Source organism: Aquarana catesbeiana, linkage group LG01 (genome assembly GCF_042186555.1).
Source record: "Aquarana catesbeiana isolate 2022-GZ linkage group LG01, ASM4218655v1, whole genome shotgun sequence".
NCBI classification, from domain to species: domain Eukaryota; kingdom Metazoa; phylum Chordata; class Amphibia; order Anura; family Ranidae; genus Aquarana; species Aquarana catesbeiana.
The window spans coordinates 243,873,138-243,897,787 of NC_133324.1; the positions used below are offsets into that span (position 1 = coordinate 243,873,138).

General features: G+C 43.4%; 1 protein-coding gene across 1 annotated transcript in view; it reads right to left on the reverse strand.

Annotated features, from left to right (window-relative positions):
• Positions 1–1,449: 1,449 nt before the first annotated feature.
• The window catches only part of DDX55 (DEAD-box helicase 55), a 29,070-nt gene continuing 5,869 nt past the window's right edge, over positions 1,450–24,650 (reverse strand). The window contains exons 4-14 of the mRNA XM_073627071.1: positions 24,041–24,132; positions 23,749–23,811; positions 23,220–23,369; positions 22,931–23,120; positions 22,599–22,681; positions 22,381–22,512; positions 22,192–22,284; positions 19,140–19,254; positions 10,082–10,250; positions 8,589–8,881; positions 1,450–1,802 (exon numbers count right to left, since the gene is read on the reverse strand). Coding sequence (XP_073483172.1) covers positions 1,650–1,802; positions 8,589–8,881; positions 10,082–10,250; positions 19,140–19,254; positions 22,192–22,284; positions 22,381–22,512; positions 22,599–22,681; positions 22,931–23,120; positions 23,220–23,369; positions 23,749–23,811; positions 24,041–24,132 — 1,533 coding nt within the window. The 3' untranslated portion in view covers positions 1,450–1,649. The remainder of the gene's footprint in view (positions 1,803–8,588; positions 8,882–10,081; positions 10,251–19,139; positions 19,255–22,191; positions 22,285–22,380; positions 22,513–22,598; positions 22,682–22,930; positions 23,121–23,219; positions 23,370–23,748; positions 23,812–24,040; positions 24,133–24,650) is intronic.

The following is a 24,650-nucleotide window of genomic DNA, read 5'->3' on the forward strand; positions in this document are numbered from 1 at the left end:
TTAATTAGGTTAGCTTTGAGTCATCCCTGATATAAAAAGGTCTGTGAGATCTCAAAATAAAGGCAGTTCTGATGTACTCCAAGACTGGTGTTGTCTAGTTCTTGGGGTTTCTATAGCCAGATCCATTGGACTCGTGTTCCAGAACTTAGGAAGCGGTATATGACGGAAGCACTCAAGCGGAGTGTGGGGCGTTCCGTGACACTAAGTTAAAGTGATACTAAAGTTTTGGGGGTTTTTTCGGTAAAAAATAACAAACATGTTTATACGTACCTGCTCTGTGTAGTGGTTTTGCACAAAGCAGCCCAAATCCTCTTCTTCTCTGGTCCCTCTTCAATGTGCCTGCCCCCTCCCTCCTATTGCGTGCCCACCACAGCAAGCAGCTTGCTAAGGGGGCACCTGAGCCGCAGCTCCCTGTGTCCATTCAGACACGGAGCTGCATTCCCGGCCCCACCACCCCTTGCTCCCCTCATTGGCTCACTGACTTTGATTTACAGCAGCAGGAACCGATGGCACCGCACTGCTGTGTCAGCCAATGAGAGGCATCCCAGACAGCCGCAACATCCCTGGGTCGCGATGGACCTCAGGGAGGCTACTACAAACAGAAGGCTTTTTAGCTTATTGCATAGAATGCATTAAGATAAAACCTTCTGCCTTAACAACCACTTTAAATCTCTGCAATTGTTTTTTTTATGCCACAAGATATTAGCACAACTGTTTATCAATAGCATATTTTTTAGTTAATGTTAGGATTAGGAAAAACAATGTTACAGTACTTATTTTTTTTTGATCAAAGACAAGGTGGTATCAAGTAAAAAGATTCTTAAAATTGCTCATACCTGTAAATTGGCAACAAACTTCAGTACCCAAAATGGTTCATAAGCATACAGTGGTGGCAGCAAAAGCACTAAAGGAAACTTGTGATTGCTGCTTGGAAGTCATGCTGATCCAGAGGCTTCAATAATATTTGGGTCAGAAACCCAGAACAAGTTTGCAGATTCAGAGCTGATTTAATTTGTCTGATTGTTCGAAGTAAGTGGCTCATGTAGCAAAAAACCCAAAGCCATGCAGGCATCTACCACAATACTGTCATGAATTTTAGCCCACATACTTCCCTGAGCACGTTTCCATTAGGGCCACTTCATATCATTACATGGTGCAGAAAAAGGTGCGCTCTGTGCACATTTCCTACACCGCAAGTTAATGCACCGCCCTTGTCATCTGTAGGCAGAGGCCAATGTATTGTTAATGGCACCCCCAAACACAGATCGCGAATGCAATGCATTTCCAGGCACAAAATTGCATAGTACCACAATACCGTGCAGTGAGTTTTTAAAAGTAGTGCAAGCACTACTTTTTCCATAGTCCAGTGCATTTTGCAGCCCAAAAAAATAAAGGCGCTGTTAAGACAGATTGCGCAGGAATCGCACAGAAACGTTCTCAGTGTGAACCAACCCTTAAAACACATTTTATGCATGATTATAAAACAGAATGCTTTAAGTCACAAATAAAAAGAAATTTGTTTTTCTACAATAAATTAACAATTTACAGTTTTAAAATGCTGTACAAAATATGTCTGTCAGCAATGGCAGGAGGAAAATTTACTACAAAAAAGATCTGTACAAAGTTTTGCAAGTTTAAAGAGATCATGTTCAGTCCGACTTATCAGGTTCATCCTCAGCTCCACCAGTTGATGTCAGCTGCTTCTCAAATTCTTCCTCTGTGATTTTACCCTTCTTCAGCTTTTTCAACAACCTGGTATCACGAAGCAGTTCATCCACATCCCCATCATCTATATCAGAACCCTGCAATACAAAACAAAAGCAATGCTCACATACTTCGGACATACTAGCAGTGCTAACATACTTTGGACAATCCCACAACCCTTGCAGCACTGAAGTAGCTTACAAAGAATGAATGTTAAAGTTATATTAAAGGCTGTTTTTTTTTTTTTTTACTAACATAACAGGTCATACTTACCTGCTCTGGAGCAGTGGATTTGCACAGCCCTGATCCTCCTCTTCTCGGGTCTACCGCCAGCGCTCCTGGCCCCTCCCTGCTAATGAGTGCCACCCATTGCTTGCAGCTTGCTATGGGGGCACCCAAGAAAGCTTGCTTCCAAGCCGCTGCTTTGTCTGTCCATTCAGACAGAGCGCAGCTCGGCCCTGCCTTCTCCTTACTGGCTGTGATTGATAGTAGCGGGAGCCAGACGAGCTGTCTGCAGATTTTCGGATCGTTAGTACGGTGCTTTCGACAGACGATTTGACTTTTACTATAGACAAAAGCTGGATGTGCAGGCTATAAAAAGCTGAGTTAGACTTACCGGTAACTCCTTTTCTGAGAGTCTTCCAGGACAGCCCATGAGACCTTGGGCTCCTCCTACCAGGACAGGAAACACGTCACCCCCACCAGATAAAAGGGCGGTCCTCCAGGCCCATGTCAGTATTCTCAAGAACCGTAGGACCCTGCAAAACATATGCATAATACACATAACTTCAGACAATACCGGGTGGGAATCCGGCTGTCCTGGAAGATTCTCAGAAAAGGAGTTAGCGGTAAGTCTAACTCAGCTTTTCTCCAAGCGTCTTCCAGGACAGCCCATGAGACGATGAGCCAGAACTTACCAGTCTAGGGAGGGACAACTGCCTGAAGGACCTTACGACCAAACACCTGCTCCTGAGCAGATAGGAGATCCAGGCGATAATGTTTAATGAAGGTCGAGTAACTGGACCACGTGGCAGCCCTGCAAATTTGTTCCGGTGAGGCACCAGCCCTCTCAGCCCAAGACGCAGACAAGGCTCTAGTTGAGTGCGCAGTAACAAAAGGTGTAGGGACCTCCCTAATTGTGTAAGCTTCCAAGATGGCTTGCTTTATCCATCTAGCCAATGTGGCTTTAGATGCACTATTCCCCTTGTGAACTCCAGAAAAGAGGACAAACAAGGCATCAGTTTTCCTAAAGGTCTTCGTGACCTCAAGATAGACCAAGAGAATCCTTCTTACATCTAGAAAACTAAATTTTCTTTCTAAGTCGCCCTGTGGCGAACTACAAAAGGTTGGCAATACAATGTTCTGAGATCGGTGGAATGTACTTGCCACCTTGGGCAAAAAACCTGGATCGGTTTGTAACACAACTCGATCCTCAAAAATCGTGAGGAAGGGCTCCCTTACTGATAGGGCCTGCAACTCACTTACCCTACGAGCTGAGGTAACAGCTATAAGGAACACAGTTTTAATGTAAGTAACTTAACGGACATACTTTCCAGAGGTTCAAACGGAAATTCTACCAGAGTTTGAAGTACTAGGGACAGATCCCACGTTGGACAACTTCTCACTACTACTGGTCTGGCCCTAGAGATAGATTTGAAAAATCTGGCTATAGTGGGATTTTCCAGGAGAGAAAACTGGAGGAACACACTAATAGCTGCCGCCTGTACTTTTAAGGTACTGACAGAAAGACCTTTGTCGACACCCTCTTGGAAAAAATCCAAAATAGACGGAATATCATGAGTTAATCTATCATTTTCAGATAACCATGAGTTAAACCTTTTCCAAACTTTGGAATATATGGCTCTAGTAACCGGCTGCAATTAACGAGAGTCCTGACTACTTTGTCAGAGAACCCTTGGGCGCTCAGTATCTTTTCTTCAGATACCAGGCCGTCAAGTTTAAGGAAACCACCTGAGGGTGTGATACTGGACCCTGCAATAATAGGTCTTCCCTTTTCGGAAGACTCCACGGAGGCTCTGAAACCAGAGACTGTAGCAGGGAAAACCATGGCCTCTTGGGCCAAAACGGGGCAATTAGAATCAGATCTGTCTCTTCCAGCCGAAACTTCCGGAGAACTTCTGGAATCAGTCTGATTGGCAGAAAGGCATAACATAGGCCTGGAGGCCACGGGTTTGCCAGAGCATCGATCCCCAAGGCTTGGTCTGCCGGGCTCATGGAAAAGAATATCTCCGTCTTGCGGTTGTTTCGGTTTGCGAACAAATCCGCTACGGGATAACCCCATCTCTTGGTGAGGTCTGCAAAGACTTCGGGATGAAGGGACCAGTTGTCTCGGTCTATCCTGTGACGGCTGAGATAATCTGCCAGGCAATTGTTTGTCCCCTTCAGGTGTACAGCAGAAATAGAGGCTAGATTCCCCTCTGCCCATGAAAGGATCTCCTGGGCAATGGACTGAAGTCTCCGGCTTCTCGTGCCTCCCTGCTTGTTGATATACGCGACTGTCGCTATATTGTCTGACAGAATTTGGAGGTTGTGACCCCTGATCTCCATCTGAAAAGACTGGAGGGCTCTCTGGACTGCAAGCAGCTCTCTTTGATTGGATGAGGCCCTTGCCTCCTCTGGGGACCACTCTCCTTGTGCTACTGCATTGCTGAGGTGGGCCCCCCATCCCCAGGAACTCGCATCCGTGGTAATCCTTCAGGAAATGGGAAAGGACCATGGGAGACCTCCTGCTAGGTGCTGACCAGCTCTCCACCACCACAGGCTTCTTTTTATCCTGTCGGGAAGCCAGATCCTTGACTCCAGGGACCTTACGTCCCCGTCCCAGTTTCTTAAAAGAAACCTTTGTAACGGACGCTGACGGAGTCTCGCCCATGGTACTGCGGGAAAACATGAGGTCATAAGACCCACTGCCCTCAACACCTGTCTCAGAGAGACCGACTGGTTGGTCTGCAATGCTGACATAGTCTGGAACACTTTGGTAATCTTCTCCTGAGGAAGGAAAACTCTTTGCTTCACTGAGCAAAAATCGTAACCCAGATAAGTTACTTTCTGGGCTGGAATCAAGGACGATTTTTCTTTGTTTATTAGCCAGCCTAGGGACTGTAAGAAGTCCTGTACAGCCTGGAGATCCTCCAACAGCCTTTGGTATGATTTTGCCACTATCAGGAGGTCGTCTAAGTAAGGGATAACCGTTATTGCCTTTAATCTTAGTGGAGCCAGCGCTTCCCCCAACACCTTCGTAAAGATGCGTGGGGCTGAGGAAAGACCGAAGGGGAGGGCCTGAAATTGAAAATGTCGGGTCCCCATACCCGTCTTCACTGCCAATCTCAAAAACTTTTGGAAGGCTGGATGGATAGGGATGTGAAGATAAGCATCCCTTAAGTCCAACATGGCCATAAAGAAGTTTGGGTATAGTAGGTTTTTGATTGTAAAAACCGTCTCCATACGGAAATGCTTGTATCTGATGGACTTGTTTAAGGTCCGGAGATTCAGGATAAGTCGAAACTTTGCTGCCGGCTTTCTGACCACAAATACATGGGAATAGAATCCCTTGCCCTGCTCCGATCGAGGAACAGGAATCAGTACTTTTTGATCTAATAAGTCTCCGATCTGGAGACCCAGAGCCCTCGCTTTCTCCCGATCTTGTGGAGGAAATGTGACCAACAAACGTTCTGGTGGTTGGTGAACAAACTCCAGCCTGTACCCGTTGGTCACTAGGTCCAGGACGAAGGGGCTCAGAGTGACTGCTGCCCACTATGGGATGAAGGCCCTCAATCTCCCTCCCACCGGAAAACACAAGTCACTGCGGCTTGGCGGGCTGTTGAGGAGGGTTAAACAGCACTCCCCCTTTGCCTCTGCCTTTGTGCCCAGTCCAATGCTTTTTCGGCCTGCTGTCCTTTTCTCTAGGACTCTGTTGCCTGCTTTGGCCACAAAAAATTTTTCTGGCTGTCTGAACTCTTTTTCTCTGGAAACGCCTTTTTCTTATCAGCCGTGCGTTCCAGTGCCTCCTGTAGACCTGGGCCAAATAAATGATCGCCAGTTAAAGGAAGGCCACAAAGGCGCAACTTGGAGGCCGAGTCCCCAGACCAGGTCTTAAGCCAAAGGCTTCTCCTGGCCGAGTTCACTAGAGCCGAAATCCTGGCTGACATTCTTACCGACTCAGCGGAAGAATCTGCCAAAAAACCCACTGCCTGAAATAGGAGAGGAAAAGACTTTAAAATTTGCTCTCTGGAGGTACCTGCTGACAGATGTGACTGAATCTGAGTCAACCAAACTTCCAGATTTCTGGCCACACAAGTGGAAGCCAGAGCTGGTTTCAGGTTTCCAACTGCTGAGTCCCAGGCTCTGTGGAGAAGGATATCCCCCCTCTTGTCCATCGGATCCTTAAGCGTACCCATATCATCGAACGCCAGGTCCGAGTTTTTTGAAACCTTTGAAAGAGGTGCGTCTAACTTGGGATTCTTATTCCATGGCTGCGCAGTGTCCTCATCAAAAGGAAACCTCCTTTTTAGGTTACTAGAGAAGAATGGTTTTCTCTCAGGATTATCCCATTCCAGTTTAATAGTATGAACCAAAGAACTATGAACTGGAAAAACTCTCGATTTTCTCTTATGCAATCATTTATACATAAGATCATGTTTGGATAACTGAACCTCTTCCTCTTTTAATTCAAGGGTAGTATAGATAGCCTTTAATAAGTCATCTCCATCCTCAACAGATAACTTAAATCTTGAGCCTCGAGTGGATTCTCTATCTCTGGGCTCTGTATCTGACCCTGATTCTTCCAGAGAAGAACGGGTAGATCTGACCTCAGCCTCAGAGTCTTCACTCTCTGCCTGCTGTGGAGTGCTTACTGATGCCTTCAGTGAAGACGGACTCTCTGCTGGAGTCTGGAGCTTGTCAATAAGCGTTCTAAAGGAACTGAAGGTGGACGCAAGCTCATCCCTAACAGAAGTAAGCATCTTCTGGCAAAAGGCAACCGGGTCATCCTTTACTAGGCATTCTATACAGGAGCGACAAACTTCTTTGCTCCATGAGGATCTCAATTTGTTTGCGCAAACCGCACATTTCCTTTTAAGTGGCTGCGCTTGGGCCTTGTTCTGAGTCTTGGTCTGCAAGACAAAAATAAATGACCCACAATGTAATTAAAGCCACCCAATCGCTCCGTAACACCACGTGCAGGAGGGAGGAAATGTGTCCCCTTACACCCACTACTACAGAGGGGGGAGGGGGAGGGAACACTCACAGGGATAGCAAGGTGGTGACAGAACACCCCAGGCTTACCTGTGAGGTGCTGGTGTTGGGAACTGCATCCGCTGCCTGTGCAGGTACTGCAGGAGGAGCCATTCTGCCCCTCTTGGTCATCCACAGCCTGGCTGCTTAACACCAAGAAACACCAGCAGCCAGCGTTCTCTGTTCGCGCCGTTTATGAAAACTGGAACCTCGTCTCCGACGCCCGATGATGAGGTCATATGCCCCGGAAGTAACCCTCTCCAGGCACTTCCTGTGGGCCAGCTTGGAGCGCAATAGCTCCGCCCCCTCGAGCGCTGCTGCTTCCTCCATTCCCTGCTCAGATCAGCCAGGCTGTCGGCAGGGAAGGACAACCGAAGCTCAGCTGAGCTATAGTGCAATACACTGCGCTAGGGGCACGACCTCACACCGGTCCTGGCCCTCTCCAGGCACTGAGGACAGGGAACAGCAGCACAGCCAACCTCCCCAGCGGTGTGCTGCTTCTGGCAGAGGAAGAGATAAGTGATATGCCCCAGAAAATAGCCATACAAAGCCCCTGCTTATAAGGCCTATGGGAGCAGGTTCCATGAACATGTTACCCCCCGTCCAGAGGAAACACAAATAACTGACATGGGCCTGGAGGACCGCCCTTTTATCTGGTGGGGGTGACGTGTTTCCTGTCCTGGTAGGAGGAGCCCAAGGTCTCATGGGCTGTCCTGGAAGATGCTTGGAGAAACTGTTATTTGATGTGAACGCAACATCTGATTTTCGTATGGTCAGTACAGAAATCCGTCACACAAAAGTCAAAAGTACAAAAACACGCATGCTCGGAATCAGGGAACGACTGGAAAGAGTTTGGTCTTGTAAATTACTGTTCGTAATCTAGAATTATCATTCGTGACGTGGCAATTGATGAAATGTCAAAATTCTCATCTTCTTTAATGGGATAATAATGAAGCTGCTTTGCATGTAGTTATGCCAAACGTATTTTAAAAAGGCATTTGTTTTGTACTATCTGAAAATCGCAAATCAACACTCACCAAACTTCAAATTAGCAGAAGGGGCCCAAAGGGTGGCGCTTGAGAAACAAACTTCCTCTTTATACTCTCATAGTACCACACTACGTTCGCATTTGTCAAACGACAATTTGCGGATAGTTCGTATGCTAGACAAAATCCTACACACGCCCTTTTGACAAAAATCAGACGCTCGGTCGTCCAACAATCAGACCGTGTGTACGAGGCTTAGGGCCTGCAAAGCCTGAAACGCATCAACTGTCTTGTTCCTGGATTGTTGCCCCAACATAGTTTTCAATAAAGAAGATTGGATTTTAACCATTTGAGTTGCTGGCTCTTTTGACTGTCGTCCTCCACACTACATGTTCTTCTATTCTTGAAAGAAGTCTCAATGCCGGCCCAAAAAATCCCAATATCCAGTCACTAACCTACTGGAGTCTACAGAAGTGGACATTTATAATTCTTCCCCTGCTGATGACAAGCCGTGACTGGCGTACTGTTGACCTCCACAAGAAATCTGGGGATCACTTGCTCCAAGGGTTGTAGTTTTTCAAAAATCTTGCAACAAAAGAGAATAGTTATTGCCTGCAAAATTACACAAAAACTGATCAAATTTACCTCTTCATGTTTCCTTTTAAGAGCAATTTTCTTCTTTTTTTCTTTACGTAGCTTTTGTTTTGACCAGGCCTTGTTCCTGGCAAAATGTTTCCTTCCGCCATCTACTTCCTGCTTCTCCTTCCTCTCTTGTAACATCTTTTGTCTCTGTTTTTCCCGGTTTTTATCTCTGTAAGGGATAGAGTCTGTATTGATAGAACTGGGAACAAAGTCTGAAAAGTCCTTTCCTCTCAGTTCTGGCATGCGAGGCATTTTCAGCAGAGCAAAGCCATGAGCAAGAGATGAGAAGTCCAAATCTACAAAAACAAAATTTTCCAAAATCATAAATACACACAGACATAAAACAACCCATAGAAAGCAAGCATCCCCACAGATGTGACAGTTGTCAATATATTTTAAAACCTCGGTCTTGGTGGGCAAACTATTAGAGCCATTTAAAAGGATGCTGATATGCCATGTCTGCTATAATCTCATGTTTTCTTCAAGCTGAGAAGTGAACCAAGAATTCATAGTACCAAGAACCTTAAAGTGGAGTTCCACCCAAAAGTGGAACTTCAACTCATCGGATTCCTCCCCTCCTCCGGTGTCACAGTTGGCACCTTTCAGGGGGGAGGGGGGTGCAGATACCTGTATATTACAGGTATCTGCACCCACTTCCGGCATAGATAGCCGCAGAATCTGAGGTTATTTACGCCACTTCCTGTTTCCCCCCCACTGTCTGCTGGGAAACACACGGGTCCCAGAGACAGCAGGGACCATCCGTATTGCGCTGCGCGACTCGCGCATGCGCAGTAGGGAACCGGGAAGTGAAGCCGCAAGCCTTCACTTCCTGATTCCCTTACCGAAGATGGAGGCGGCAGCACCCGAGGACCGAGAGACGGTTCGGCCTCGGGGGCCGACATCGCGGGCACCCTGGACAGGTAAGGGCCCATGTTTTAAAAGTCAGCAGCTGCAGTATTTGTAGCTGACTTTAAAAAAAAAAAAATTTTGGCGGAGCTCCGATTTAACGACAGCTCTCAAAGAAGCAGAAAAGCAAAACGGAAATAGAAGATATCTCTTCATATTCTATATGGCTTTTTAACACTTATCAAGGGCCAATGCGAATTCTCCAAATAGTATCCACTATAAGCATTGGTGCATGAGCCCTTGGGGAAATACTCCTTAGAAATGCATTAAGGACAAACTAAAGCTAGTGAGAACTAGCATGCAAAAAAGCCAAGCTCTGTCTGCCACCATAGTTTTAGAATGAATGCAATTACTAATTTTGAGGCAGGGGGGTATTAACTGATTGCGTTACAGTTACAAAACTGGGTGGCATTCAACCAGTCTGAAAGCGTAAGGAATGATTCAATGAGTCTGTTAACAATAATTAGGTGGAAAGATTACATCTCCATTATTAGTTCTGTCATTGTTGTTCTAGTCTGAATCGTAACTGCGACAATCACATCTACATTAAATGCTGACCTTGCTTAAAAGGGAATGAATAAATAAAGTACCTTTTACTCTGAAAATCAAGTTGCATTCATGTTTAGCATAGGCTTGCACATACGACACAAAAGCTTTCATGCCTTTCTCAAACATTGCCCGGTCACACACTGCCATGGACTTAAGCTTTGGCAGATGGTCAACTGTGCATTTAAAGTCAGCCATTTCCTGCAGCGGGCACTGTTGATTACAAGATAACAAAGTTGTTAGCTGCAATAACGGCAGAAACTGATAAACATCATTTTCTAACATAGATCAGGTCACAAGAAGTAGTTTGGAGGTGATAAGGGGCCAAGGAAACAAATACAAAAGAGTACACAAGAATCTAAAATCATTAAAATGCAATATTGCTATTCTCAAGCAAGACTAAGGCCTCGTGCACACTGAATGTTTTTTACAGTTGCTGTTTGCAACTTCAGACTTTTTTTTTTGCAGCCAGTAAACTCCCCAGCTTGATATCCTATGTGTCCATGCACACATAGGCTTTTATCAGCAGTTTTTGGCAGGGGCGTTTTCTGGCTGGGAAAAAAAACCCCAGAACTAGTGGGTTTTGAGAGAAGTTTTTCAGCTGTAAAAAATGCTCTAACTCTGAAAAAAAGCAAAAAAAGGAAAAAAGCTTAATAACACTATTAATAAAAAAAAACGATGAAAAAACTCGGCTATTCAGCGTTTATCAGCGTTTTTGAGCCATAAGCTTTTGTGGGAGTATAATTTGTTAAAAAAAAAAAAAAAAAGAAAAAGCTAAGAAGCTAAAAAAATAAACGCTACTGCAAAAATGCTGAAAACCTCATTCTACAGCTAACACTACTGGCTTTTTTTTTTATAACATCCAGTGTGCAAGAGGCCTCAATGTGAGTGTAGCACCCTCTACCAATAGGTAGGTGCTAATAATAGGTTTTTTTACTAGGAACTGTCAAGCACAGGCAAATTTAGGCAGGCCTATGCTGCAAGCTAGGCCTGTCTATTTTGATCTGGGGGAGTGGTCTGAATAGCAGTGGGTGTGACTACCTGTGCTCTAGTTCTGAGTCGCCTCCCCTGCTTCCAGGGAGAATATTCTGGAAGAGGGGCAGGGCCTGGAACTGGAGTGGTAGGCAACTCATATGGAAGCCCTAACTAATCCCCAATTGGTATTGGCAGGGGGCGGGCCTCCTATATAAGCTGAGGTGACATGCCACTGAGGGGAGATGTTGGCTGAGTGAAGTGAGGAATGGAATACTAGGCAGCAGCAGGAGGGCACCCCCACCTGGGGGGGGGGGGGGGGTGCCGATCACAGGAGGAGGCCCAGGGAGAGCTGTGAGGGAACTTTGCCTCTACACGGTCATTGGCAATGTCTTTATCATCACACATTCGGTGATAAAGAACTCCTGGAGCAGAGGGACAAGTGAAGCTGTCGGAACGTATGGTCCGGTCAAGTTCCTCATCAAGGACTCCAGGCAGTGGAAGGTCGGTGAGTGTTACCACAGTGGAGGGCTGGATGTGCCAGGAAGTCTGTGAGGGAACTTTGCTTCTACACGGTCATTAGCAAAGTCTTCATCATTTACACAGTGAATGATGAGGAGTCCTAGATCAGAGGAGAGACTGTGGGGATCTGTGTCAAATCGATGTGGCCTGAGGGCACAAGATTTGCAAGCTGGGCTGGCTGGGAACAGTAGTCCACCATCCATAAGAATAATTTTAAAACTACTAGACCTCTAGAGGTGCTGCAGGCCTCAGGCCTAGTAGCAACGAGCAACCAGAGCCTGCTTAAGGACTCATTCAGAGTGGGTCCTTATTTTTCATAGAAGAAGATGTGACATTACTTTACTTCAGGATTAATAAGTTTCTGCATGAGGAGAAGAAGTTCTGGGACCATCACTTTTTTTTTTTTTTTTTACACAGTCTAGAGTGATGTCCTCATACTTTACACGTTAATGGATGGGGAATTCTTGGAAGGAATAGTCTGCGGGAGTTGAGCAGAGGAGGAGCAACAGTCTGCATGGAGATGCAGGAGGAGACTCATACTCATTATAAATGCACATCATCTCTTCTGGCTCTAACTATGTGCTAGTGTGCGTAATCTTTAAAATATTATGGCAATTAAATGATCCTATGGGCATCCCATATACCCTTTTCCCCAACCAAATTGTACCCCCCAATAAAACAACAAAAACCAAACCAGCAAAAGACTGTTCATGGTCTCTGCAAGTAATGTATGAAGTCTGGCAGCGGGGTGAATTGGTGGATTGTCCGTTACTAGTGGTAACTACACCACTACATGAGGAGAAAACAACAAAAAACGTGGTTTAAAAGCATGAGCAGGGAGCTCATTGTATGTCCTGTCAACATATGCATCTTGCTTTTGAATCTTATACTCCAGAACCACCTGGAGCCTTCCTAAGCCAATAGAAGAGCACTCCCCCCATGCTCATGTGACAATACCTTTGTCTGGTAATAAGCTGCTTTGGAGCAAGATGATGTGCCGTGACACATTATGCTGTCAGCTGCTCTCTACTACTGCTTAGTAGTTTTATGTTCCCAACAGTTTTACTTTAGAACTAAGTCCAGGCAAACAGCTACAGCAAGTACAAAAAGTATAACCAGACAGATGACTCATTTACTTGGCGTTACCCACTACCTTTTAATGGGGAAAGAACCCTTATGTTTTGGATTTGTTATGAACCGAGACATGTAGATAGCTTTAAGCGTTATTAAACCTAAAAGCAAACATACCAAAAAGAAAAAAAAATACAAATTCTTAGATTTGGTGACTGCGTTAGTTTTATTTTTTAGGCTCTTTCCTTTATTTTTTAAGTGGTAATCTTGCCAGTAAGGTTGCTTATTTTCAAGAGCACAAGCTCTCCTGCAGATGTAGCAGATAGAAGGATTAGACAAACCATTTACCACGGACAGGGGTGCTTAAAATAGTCATCTTTTATTATGTCAGCCTTTTAGCAGCCCCCCCCCCCCCAAAAAAAAAAAAAACAACGTTTCCTGTAACGGTTTATAACATGTTAGCTGGCATTTGGCTTCAATTTGTTAGTGTATTTAACCACTTCAGCCCCGGAAGGATTTACCCCCTTCCTGACCAGAGCACTTTTTACAAATTGGCACTGCGTCGCTTTAACTGCTAATTGCGCGGTCATGCAATGCTGTAACCAAACGAAATTTGCGTCCTTTTCTTCCCACAAATAGAGCTTTCTTTTGATGGTATTTGATCACCTCTGCCGTTTTTATTTTTTGCGCTATACACGGAAAAAGACCGAAAATTTTGAAAAAAAATGATATTTTCTACTTTTTGTTCTAAAAAAAATCCAATAAACTCAATTTTAGTCATACATTTAGGCCAAAATGTATTTGGCCACATGTCTTTGGTAAAAAAAATGTCAATAAGTGTATATTTATTGGTTTGCGCAAAAGTTATAGCGCCTACAATCTAGGGTACATTTTCTGGAATTTACACAGCCTTTAATTTATGACTGCCTATGTCGTTTCTTGAGGTGCTAAAATGGCAGGGCAGTACAAAACCCCCACAAATGACCCCATTTTGGAAAGTAGACACCCCAAGGAAATTGCTGATAGGCATGTTGAGCCCATTGAATATTCATTTTTTTTGTCCCAAGTGATTGAATAATGACAAAAAAAAAAAAAAAAAAAAAAAATTACAAAAAGTTGTCACTAAATGATATATTGCTCACACAGGCCATGGGCATATGTGGAATTGCACCCCAAAATACATTTAGCTGCTTCTCCTGAGTATGGGGATACCACATGTGTGGGACTTTTTGGGAGCCTAGCCGCATACGGGGCCCCGAAAACCAATCACCGCCTTCAGGATTTCTAAGGGCGTACATTTTTGATTTTACTCCTCACTACCTATCACAGTTTTGAAGGCCATAAAATGCCCAGATGGCACAAACCCCCCCCCAAATGACCCCATTTTGGAAAGTAGACACCCCAAGCTATTTGCTGAGAGGCATGTTGAGTCCATGGAATATTTTATATTTTGACACAAGTTGCGGGAAAGTGACAATTTATTTATTTATTTTTTTTTTTTTTGCACAAAGTTGTCACTAAATGATATATTGCTCACACAGGTCATGGGCATATGTGGAATTGCACCCCAAAATACATTCTGCTGCTTCTCCTGAGTATGGGGATACCACATGTGTGGGACTTTTTAGGAGCCTAGCCGCGTACGGGGCCCCGAAAACCAATCACCGCCTTCAGGATTTCTAAGGGTGTACATTTTTGATTTCACTCTTCACTGCCTATCACAGTTTCGGAGGTCATGGAATGCCCAGGTGGCACAAACCCCCCCAAATGACCCCATTTTGGAAAGTAGACACCCCAAGCTATTTGCTGAGAGGCATGGTGAGTATTTTGCAGCTCTCATTTGTTTTTGAAAATGAAGAAAGACAAAAAAAAAAATTTTTTTTTTCTTTTTTTAATTTTCAAAACTTTGTGACAAAAAGTGAGGTCTGCAAAATACTCACTATACCGCTCAGCAAATAGCTTTGGGTGTCTACTTTCCAAAATGGGGTCATTTGGGGGGGTTTGTGCCACCTGGGCATTCCATGGCCTCCGAGACTGTGATAGGCAGTGAAGAGTGAAATCAAAAATTTACGCCCTTAGAAAGCCTGAAGGCGGTGCTTGGTTTTCGGGGTCCCATACGCGGCTAGGCTCCCAAAAAGTCTCACACATGTGGTATCCCCGTACTCAGGAGAAGCAGCAGAATGTATTTTGGGGTGTAATTTCACATATTCCCATGGCATGTTTGAGCAATATATAATTTAGTGACAACTTTGTGCAAAAAAAAAAAAAAATTTGTCTCTTTCCCGCAACTTGTGTCACAATATAAAATATTCCATGGACTCGACATGCCTCTCAGCAAATAGCTTGGGGTGTCTACTTTCCAAAATGGGGTCATTTGGGGGGGGTTTGAACTGTCCTGGCATTTTATGCACAACATTTAGAAGCTTATGTCACACATCACCCACTCTTCTAACCACTTGAAGACAATGCCCTTTCTGACACTTTTTGATTACATGAAAAAATTATTTTTTTTTGCAAGAAAATTACTTTGAACCCCCACACATTATATATTTTTTTAAAGCAAATGCCCTACAGATTAAAATGGTGGGTGTTTAATTTTTTTTTTTCACACAGTATTTGCGCAGCGATTTTTCAAACGCATTTTTTGGGGAAAAAACACACTTTTTTACATTTTAATGCACTAAAACACACTATATTGCCCAAATGTTTGATGAAATAAAAAAGATGATCTTAGGCCGAGTACATGGATACCAAACATGACATGCTTTACAATTGCGCACAAACGTGCAGTGGCAACAAAATAAATACATTTTTAAAAGCCTTTAAAAGCCTTTACAGGTTACCACTTTAGATTTACAGAGGAGGTCTACTGCTAAAATTACTGCCCTCGATCTAACCGTCGCGGTGATACCTCACATGCATGGTGCAATTGCTGTTTACATTTGACGCCAGACCGACGCTTGCGTTCGCCTTAGCGCGAGAGCAGGGGGGACAGGGGTGCTTTTTTTTTTTTTTTTTTTTTCTTTATTATTTTTTTGCTTTTTTATCTTATTTTAAAACTGTTCCTTTCATTTTTTTTTTTTTTAATCATTTTTACTGTTATCTCAGGGAATGTAAATATCCCCTATGATAGCAATAGGTAGTGACAGGTACTCTTTTTTGAAAAAATTGGGGTCTATTAGACCCTAGATTTCTCCTCTGCCCTCAAAGCATCTGACCACACCAAGATCGGTGTGATAAAATGCTTCCCCAATTTCCCAATGGCGCTATTTACATCCGGCGAAATCTAAGTCATAAAATGCTCGTAGCTTCCGGTTTCTTAGGCCATAGAGATGTTTGGAGCCACTCTGGTCTCTGATCAGCTCTATGGTCAGCTGGCTGAATCACCGGCTGCATTCTCAGGTTCCCTGTTGAGACAGGAGAGCCAGAGAAAAACACGGAAGACGATGGGGGGGGGGGGGGGGGCATTCTCTCCCACTGCTTGTAAAAGCAGTCTAGAGGCTAATTAGCCGCTAGGATTGCTTTTACATGAAAGCCGACCGCTGGCTGAAAAGAATGATACCAAGATGATACCTAAACCTGCAAGCATCATTTTGGTATAACCACTCAAAGTCGTGAATGCTGTACCTGAAGACAAAAATATGGCTAACAATAAAGCACAGTAAATGGTAAAGTATAAAAAATTGCATACCTGAAAAGCAAACATGATAAAACATAATAACAATAAAACATTGCAGAATAGAATACAGTAAAAAAGAGCAGAACAATAGAGAGAATAGAGAGAGAGAGAATAGAGAGAGAACAATAAAACGACAACTATTACTTTTTATTTTATATTTTTGTTTGTGTTTTTTTTTTTACACTTTTTTTGTAACTGTAACTTTTATAACTGTAACCGGTTCCAGGTTCGGGTCTCTCAAAATGCGATGGCATCTTGGGAGACCCTGTGAAAGTGTGTCCTAGTCTGTGCAATGCTGTACCCTACGCTAATACTCAGCTAGTGAATGGTAGCATTCAAAACATTCACCAATGCAAAGACCAGGATTGTCAGGACAGGAGGGACAATAATAGCGGGTGTCACGCCTATATCCACGCTTACTGCAGACACGACATCTTTTTTGGGGGAGTTCGTTGGGTAGGGGTACTAGGGGGAGGACATAAAGAAAATGCCTCTCATGCAGCCGACTGCATTTGGTTGGGGATGTGAATGGGGGAAGTACGGGCGCTGCAGAAGCGGTGGGTTCCCAATTAGGATTGGCGAATGCAGCAGGAAGGGCATTATGGGCACGACGGGCCTGTGTTTGTCTTCTTTGTGGCAGCGGGACACTACTTGTGCTTGCCACCTCACCAGCTTGAACTGCACTTATGGGACTCGCCACGTCACCAAGTGTTACTGCAGTGCTGGTTTGACTATGACCGGGGTGTACTAGGCCGCTGGCGCTTGCCAGTTCACCAAAACGCTACCAAAAAAACTGTTAACGATCGCAGGGATCAGGCCTGACTCTGCGAACGCTGCAGTTATGCGTTTAGTGTTTTGTAAGTGACAGTGATCGATCGATACTGCACTTGGGTGGGCTGGGCTGGGCCGGGCGGAGGGGCAAAACGCAGGTGCTAGCAGGTATCTGGGCTGATCCCACTAACACTGCGTTTTTGGGAACCCTAAACTGCTGGGGATGCCAGTATAGATCTGATCGGATCAGATATTGATCAGTTCAGATACTATACCACTAAGGGAGGTGTACGGTGCGTGCGTGGGTGTTAGCGCTACTGGCACTAACCTGACGCTGCCTGGGGCTGGTGCTTGCCAGTTCACCAAAACGCTACCAAAAAAACTGTTAGCGATCGCAGGGATCAGGCCTGACTCTGCGAACGCTGCAGTTATGCGTTTAGTGTTTTGTAAGTGACCGTGATCGATCGATACTGCACTTGGGTGGGCTGGGCCGAGCCGGGCGGAGGGGCAAAACGCAGGTGCTAGCAGGTATCTGGGCTGATCCCGCTAACACTGTGTTTTTGGGAACCCTAAACTGCTGGGGACGCTAGTATAGATCTGATCGGATCAGATATTGATCCGTACAGATACTATACCACTAAGGGAGGCGTATGCTGCGTGCGTGGGTGTTAGCGTTACTGGCGCTAATCTGACGCTGCCTGGGGCGACGCATATCACCGCCGGGCGATCAGGGGGCTAAATCTTTATTCGGCGGGTGCCCTGACACTATAAAAAATAAACAAACTAACCAGCGTCACCCGTAACGGTTATACAGTGATCAGTGGTGAAAGGGTTAACTAGGGGGCAATCAAGGGGTTAAAACATTTATTAGGTAGTATATGGGGGTCCCTGTCGCTATAAAACGCTGACGGCGAACCTAAATATTTACCTCACTAACTAGCGTCACCAGCGACACTAATACAGCGATCAGAAAAATGATCGCTTAGCGACACTGGTGACAGGGGGTGATCAAGGGGTTAAAACTTTATTAGGGGGGGTTAGGGGGGTACCCTAGACCTACAGGGGGGTAATACTAACTGTCCTAACACTGTAAATGTCACAAACTGACACCAATACAGTAATCAGAAAAAAAAAAAAAAAAAAAAAAAAAAAACCTGCTGGTGTCAGTTTGTGACAGGGGGGGGGGGGTGATTGGGGGGGGATCGGGGGGCGATCGGGGGGGGGATCGGGGTGTTTTGTGTGCCTGGCATGTTCTACTGTGTGTAGTGTGTTGTGCACTTACATTACAGTCTTCTCTCCTCGGCCCGGAACGGAAAATACCGAGCCGAGGAGAGATGACATCATTTCCTCTGCCTCTGTGTACAATACAGAGGCAGGGAAATGATCCCATTGGCTGAGAGCGATCGCGAGGGGGGGGCCACGAATGGATGGCCTCCCCCTCACCTCCGATCGCCGGGGGAGATTTGCCGACCGCCGCTGGCACCGGGGGGGGGTCCGATCGGACCCCCCACCCGCGGGCAGGCAAGGACGTACATGTAAGTCCTTTTGCCTGCCCGTGCCATTCTGCCGACGTATATAGTCGTGCGGCGGTCGGCAAGTGGTTAAATCTACTGGTCCATCTAACATTCCCCCTCCCCCCAGACTGACAATGCTGCTGTCCAAAGGTGCCCCCTGTGCTCCTTCATCCAGAGTGGGAGAATGTTAATGCAGGAGTTGTATTACTGGCCAGAAAACTATTGCAACCACTACATCTAAGGATCAGTAAGCTGCAATATATTTGATTTTTGGTTTGGGATTTAATACAGATTTCAGTTAGAAGAGGGATCTGATGTGCTCTACACTGGTACAGTAGAGGGATTTTTGGGTCCTTTCAGCTTAACTTACTATAGCCTTTCAGGTTATACTGTGTTCTTATTCATCTGAGCATTTCTGGATTCCCAGTTTACCAGGGACAGACAAAAAACAAAAAAACACGCCTAGCAACACCCACTATAATAAAATAAGGAATAAAACCCTTATGCAGAGCTAGTGACACAACATTGTGTGCAATACATCAAACATAAAATGGTTTTGTAGGAAAAGCTCACCTTTTGATTAATAGACAGAAAACTGACATAGGACTCTTCCATGGGAAGCAAAAACACAAGTGCACTGCCATAATGACCAATTCGTGCTGTGCGTCCACAACGATGTACGAAGGCACTGGAAGAAAAGACTGACATTGGCGAGCAGGAAAAATAAGAGACCCACAATTATAAACTTAACCCTCAGATACATATTATGGAATACATTTTCTTCCTTCCGTAAAAGAGCCTGTTTGGAAGGGCAATTTTTATTTCAGTGGAAAAGTGAGTATGCATCTACTTTGGTTTAACATCCTACAAACTTTACAGTCGTTTTTTTTAGGAATAAGGGTACTTTCACACTGGGGCGGTGCCGGCGTTAACGGTAAAGCGCCGCTCGTTTTAGCTGCGCTTTACCGCGGTTTGGTTTAACATCCTACAAACTTTACAGTCGTTTTTTTTAGGAATAAGGGTACTTTCACACTGGGGCGGTGCCGGCGTTAACGGTAAAGCGCCGCTCGTTTTAGCTGCGCTTTACCGCGGTTATAAAAATGTGAATAGTCCTCTGCGCTACTAAATACTGTGAATAATCAATAATGTAAATGATAAAAATGTGTGAAAATGCTGCAAAACCTAAAACGTGTTCACAACTACACATGCATAAATATAATGTACAGTAATCTTGCACAAATCCTTCAATAAAGCATCATAATCAATATATGATGAAACAATAAGTGGTGAATAAATTAATAAACCGTGACTAAAGTCCAATAAACGTAGCAAATTCAGTGCTACGATGCAATGCAAATAGTGTGAAAATTGTCTATTAGTGATTCCCAGAGAATCACTAATAAAGAGTGACATCCTCAGGGGAGCGGAAGTGACGCGAGAGGTGGTGAAACGGCGATGTATCCTTCTGAGTGCTTTTTTATTGAATTTATGCAAGCAGGCACTTTAACCACTTACCGACCGGTTCCTGTACATATACGTCGGCACTTTGAAGATGGATATCTCGGTAACGGCAGCAACTGCTGCCACAACCGAGGAATCCATCTTTACAGGAGCCGGTTCTGTGTACGATAATGGTGGTCTCTGCGGCGGGTTCGCCGCGAGATCACCGTTATCGTATACAGAACCGGCTGTCTTTGATGGTCATGACGTCAGCTCCGCATAAAAGGCATATTTTTTTTTTAATGTAATTATTTCAAACTACTTTTTTTTTTTTTTTTTTTTGCATTTTAGTCCAAATATGAGATCTGAGGACTTTTTGACCCCAGATCTCATATTTAAGAGGACTTGTCATGCTTTTTTCTATTGCAAGGGATGTTTACATTCCTTGTAATAGGAATAAAAGTGATCCAAATGTTTTTTTTTTTAAAAAAAAAACAGTGCAAAAATAAAAGTAAAATTAATAAGAAAATTAAAAAAATTTTTAAAAGCGCCCTGTCCCGACGAGCTCGTGCGCAGAAGCAAACGCATACGTGAATAGCGCCTGCATATGAAAACGGTGGTCAAACCACACATGTGAGGTATCACAGCGACCGGTAGAGCGAGAGCAATAATTGTAGCACTAGACCTCCTCTGTAGCACAAAACGTGCAACCTGTAGAATGTTTTAAACGTTGCCTATGGAGATTTTAAAGGGTAACAGTTTGACGCCATTCCTCGAGTGGGTGCAATTTTGTAGCGTGACATGTTGGTTATCAATTTACTTGGCGTAACATTATATTTCACAATATAAAAAAAAAAATTGGGCCAACTTTACTGTTGTCTTATTTTTTTATTCAAAAGAGTGAATTTTTTCCCAAAAAAGTGCGCTTATAAGACCGCTGCGCAAATACGGTGCAAAAAAAAGTATTGCAATGACCGCCATTTTATTCTCTAGGGTGTTAGAAAAAAAACAATATATGTTTGGGGGTTCTAAGTAATTTTCTAGCAAAAAAAAAAACTGTTTTAAACATGAAAACACCTAAAATCCAAAACGAGGCTAGTCCTTAAGTGGTTAATGAATAAATGGTTTTATATGGTAATGCACTATTGGAGGCTTGTCTACTTTACATGTGGGACGGGATCCTTTATTGAAGAGTGGCAGTGCTGACCCCGGGAGGATAGTTTATTGATTCCTATTGGATTTGGATACAAGGCTTATGTTGTATACCTATGAGGTGAGAGTTCGGTGAGCACTGAGGTGTTGGTGACAGCGTCTACTCTCTGGGAATCACCAATAGACAACTGCACAGAATTTGCATTGCATTGGAACACTGGATTTGCTACATTTATTGGACTTTATTCACTATTGATTAATTTATTCACCACTTTTTGTTTATATCATCATATATTGATTATGTTGCTTTATTGAAGGATTTGCGCAAGATCACTGTACATTATATTTACGGCTGTTATATCGGTACTTTGGCGCTGCTTTTCAAGCGGTAGCGGGGTGCTTTTAACCCCCAAGAAGGTGTTAAAAGCGCTGTGATGTGGCACTTCCGAATCGTTTTTCAGGCGCTTCGGAAGTGGTGCCCGTTTATTTCAATGGGCAGGGGCGGTGCGGGAGCGCACCGCCCCAAAAGATGCTGTTTTCAGGACTTTTTTTCCAATCCTGCAAGCGCACCGCCTCAGTATGAAAGCACTCCAGCTTTCACACCGGGGAGGCATGAGAGGTGCTTTTCAGGCGCTATTAGGCCTGAAAAGTGACTCAGTGTGAAACGGGTCTTAGGATGCTCAGTCACATTAATGATTACTGTGATTAAATACAGCCATCAAAGTGTATAATAACTAAAGTTACCATTGTTCCCTGCTAGACAACGCAAAGGGTATTGTATAACTTTTAATCCTTTAATAAACGGTAGGACACAATTTATCCAAGCATTACTGAGATGAATGTAGCTTCATTTACTAAGGTAAAATGTATAATATTATGTTCTCTTAAAGGTTTCCTGTGCAGCTATACATAATAAACAAAATGCATACTGGGATTCAAAGACTAGCGTCAGCATACAGAAGGTAAAAACCGACTTCTAAGATGATGACAACAAATACGTGTGAATACTGCTTCACTAAGTATGACAACATACCTGGCACTGCTAGGAGGATCATACTGTATAACCCAGTTTACTTCTGGAATATCAATACCTCTGGCCATTACATCTGTACACACCAATATGCCACTGAAACAAGACATATAACCGGTCACTAGTCATACTTCTCAGACATATATAAAATCTTAGTCCTAGAATTCTGTCGTTTATATAATAAATGCTTACCTGTCCAACTTTCGGAACTCTGTGAAAATCTTATTACGTTTATGTTTCATCTTGCCGTGAATGCTCATGACTTTCACATTCTTTATAAACGCTTCCAGGGCTTTCCCATAATACTCCACACAAGCACAGGTACTAAAGTACAGTGAAGAACAAAAGACTGATAAGCAGAGGACTTACAGGCTGTTTTCTCTAAAGCATTACGCTGTGTGAGTGGTTACCTGAAAAACACTAAATGCTTCTCTTGTTTCCTCTGACGCAGAAAACTCACAAGATAATTGAACTTCTCATTTGCTTTGCAAATCTGTTTAACACAAAAGTTATTCTGAATAAAAATCAAGTTTAAACAAGAATTACATAGTTTATGATGACATCATTCAGTTTTAAACAGAAGATTAATTATACAGTCTTAGAGGTATGGTCACATGACTGCAGCCCTGGTCAGTGTCATTTTATGACCACTTCACCTATAGCTCTTGCCCAAACATCAAAGACAATAAAATTAAGACATTTGGGAAAAAATCCATATTTTAGATTCATTTTTACAGCTTACCATGTAGTAATTTTGTAGCCTGGTTGGTGTTTTCTGGGTGCTAGTGGCTGCCACCCCTTTCTCCTTTACAGTGATTCGAACAGGATTGCGCAATCCAGCTCGTACAAGATTTTCAACTTCCTGGGTTTGTGTAGCTGAGAAAAGTCCTGTTCTCCTTTGCTTGGGTAGGTGGCCCAAGATAGTGTTTAGGCTAAAATGAAATGGAAAGTCAATGTGGGGATATGTGGAGAAAAAGCACAATAGACATTTGAAGTGATTCTTCTGATATAATAGACATATAATGAATCACCTGGCTTCAAACCCCATATCCAGAAGTCTGTCAGCCTCATCCAGAATAAGAACATCCAGGGTCTTGACACTGCTGACCAAATCCAGCCCATCTGCCTGTCGACGGAACATGTCTTCTAACCTACCAGGTGTAGCTATAATGATGTTTCCACTGGTCAAAGTAAAAATGATATCAATCATGTTATGATAAGTAAACATTCAGGAAAATTAAGAACTGACAGGTGAATGAGCATGATACAGCAGACAAGTTTTATTCACCAAATGGATTATATGAAACTTCAAAACTAATGTAATAAGAAATTAAATAGCACTAAAAACAAGAACTTTTAGGCCATTAATTAATGTCGTCAACCTATGCAAAATACATTTTTGTGCTCGTCCCAGCCACTAATTCGATTTGTTCACCTTAACTTTGACTGTAAACAGTGGCTGGGGCATTTCTGACAAAATTGTTTAGGTTTACACAACACTTTTGGCAATACAATTTAAAAATTGTATTTTATATTTAATACATACTACAAATCACATACCCATGTTCTTTACACTTCTTTATGTCTTCAACTGGATTACTACCCCCAATAAGGAGGATCTGGCTGAAAAGAAACAGTGAACAAATTAAATTTTCTCTGGGAATTCAAAAAATTATTATTATTCTAAATGTTTGCAGAGTTGTAGGAGTTGTGCTATTGCATATAAAAATGTTTAAAAAAAAAAAAAAAAGAAGAAAGAAAGAAAAGGCTGTGGTGACACAAAACTTTTATACCAGAGCAATTATAAAGAACAGAATAATAAAAGTAATAAAGGAAGAAAATAAAATCTTACCTGAATTGAGGAAAATGTTTTGTGAAATGTGACAGCACCTCGTCAATTTGTACAGCAAGCTCACGAGTTGGGGTAATGATTATGGCACCAACCTGCACAATAGTGGTAGAAAAAAAAAAAAAAAATCTCTTGAACCTCTTCAATACAGCCAAAATAGATGGATAATGGATAGAGCGAGGAAGAGGTATTTCTCCTGTTTTTTTTTTCTACTGTGACACCAATCTGGAGATTTTCCTTGACTTCCTGACAGCTTTACTTCCTGTTTTCCCTTTCGACAACAAGTTTTTCATAAGTGACTTTGTAGAAATCACTTAGGAACTAATAGTAGTGCCATTTTTTTATTTTGTGTGTGAAGAAAAAAAGTATTAATCTCACTGCAAAGCTTTGGGTATCAGCAGGACAGGAAGTGAAGGGAAATCTCAAATATATCCACACCAAACAAACTAAAGAAAACATGTGGATGCAGTTACAATTAAAGCAAGCATGTACTAAGTATGGAGACTACCACTGGTGACAACCCCTTCTAAATATACTAATATTGTGAACAACCTGCTGTGGTCATGTTAGCAAGCTAGAGAGCTGTAAAAATCAGACATGTGTTCTAATCTTT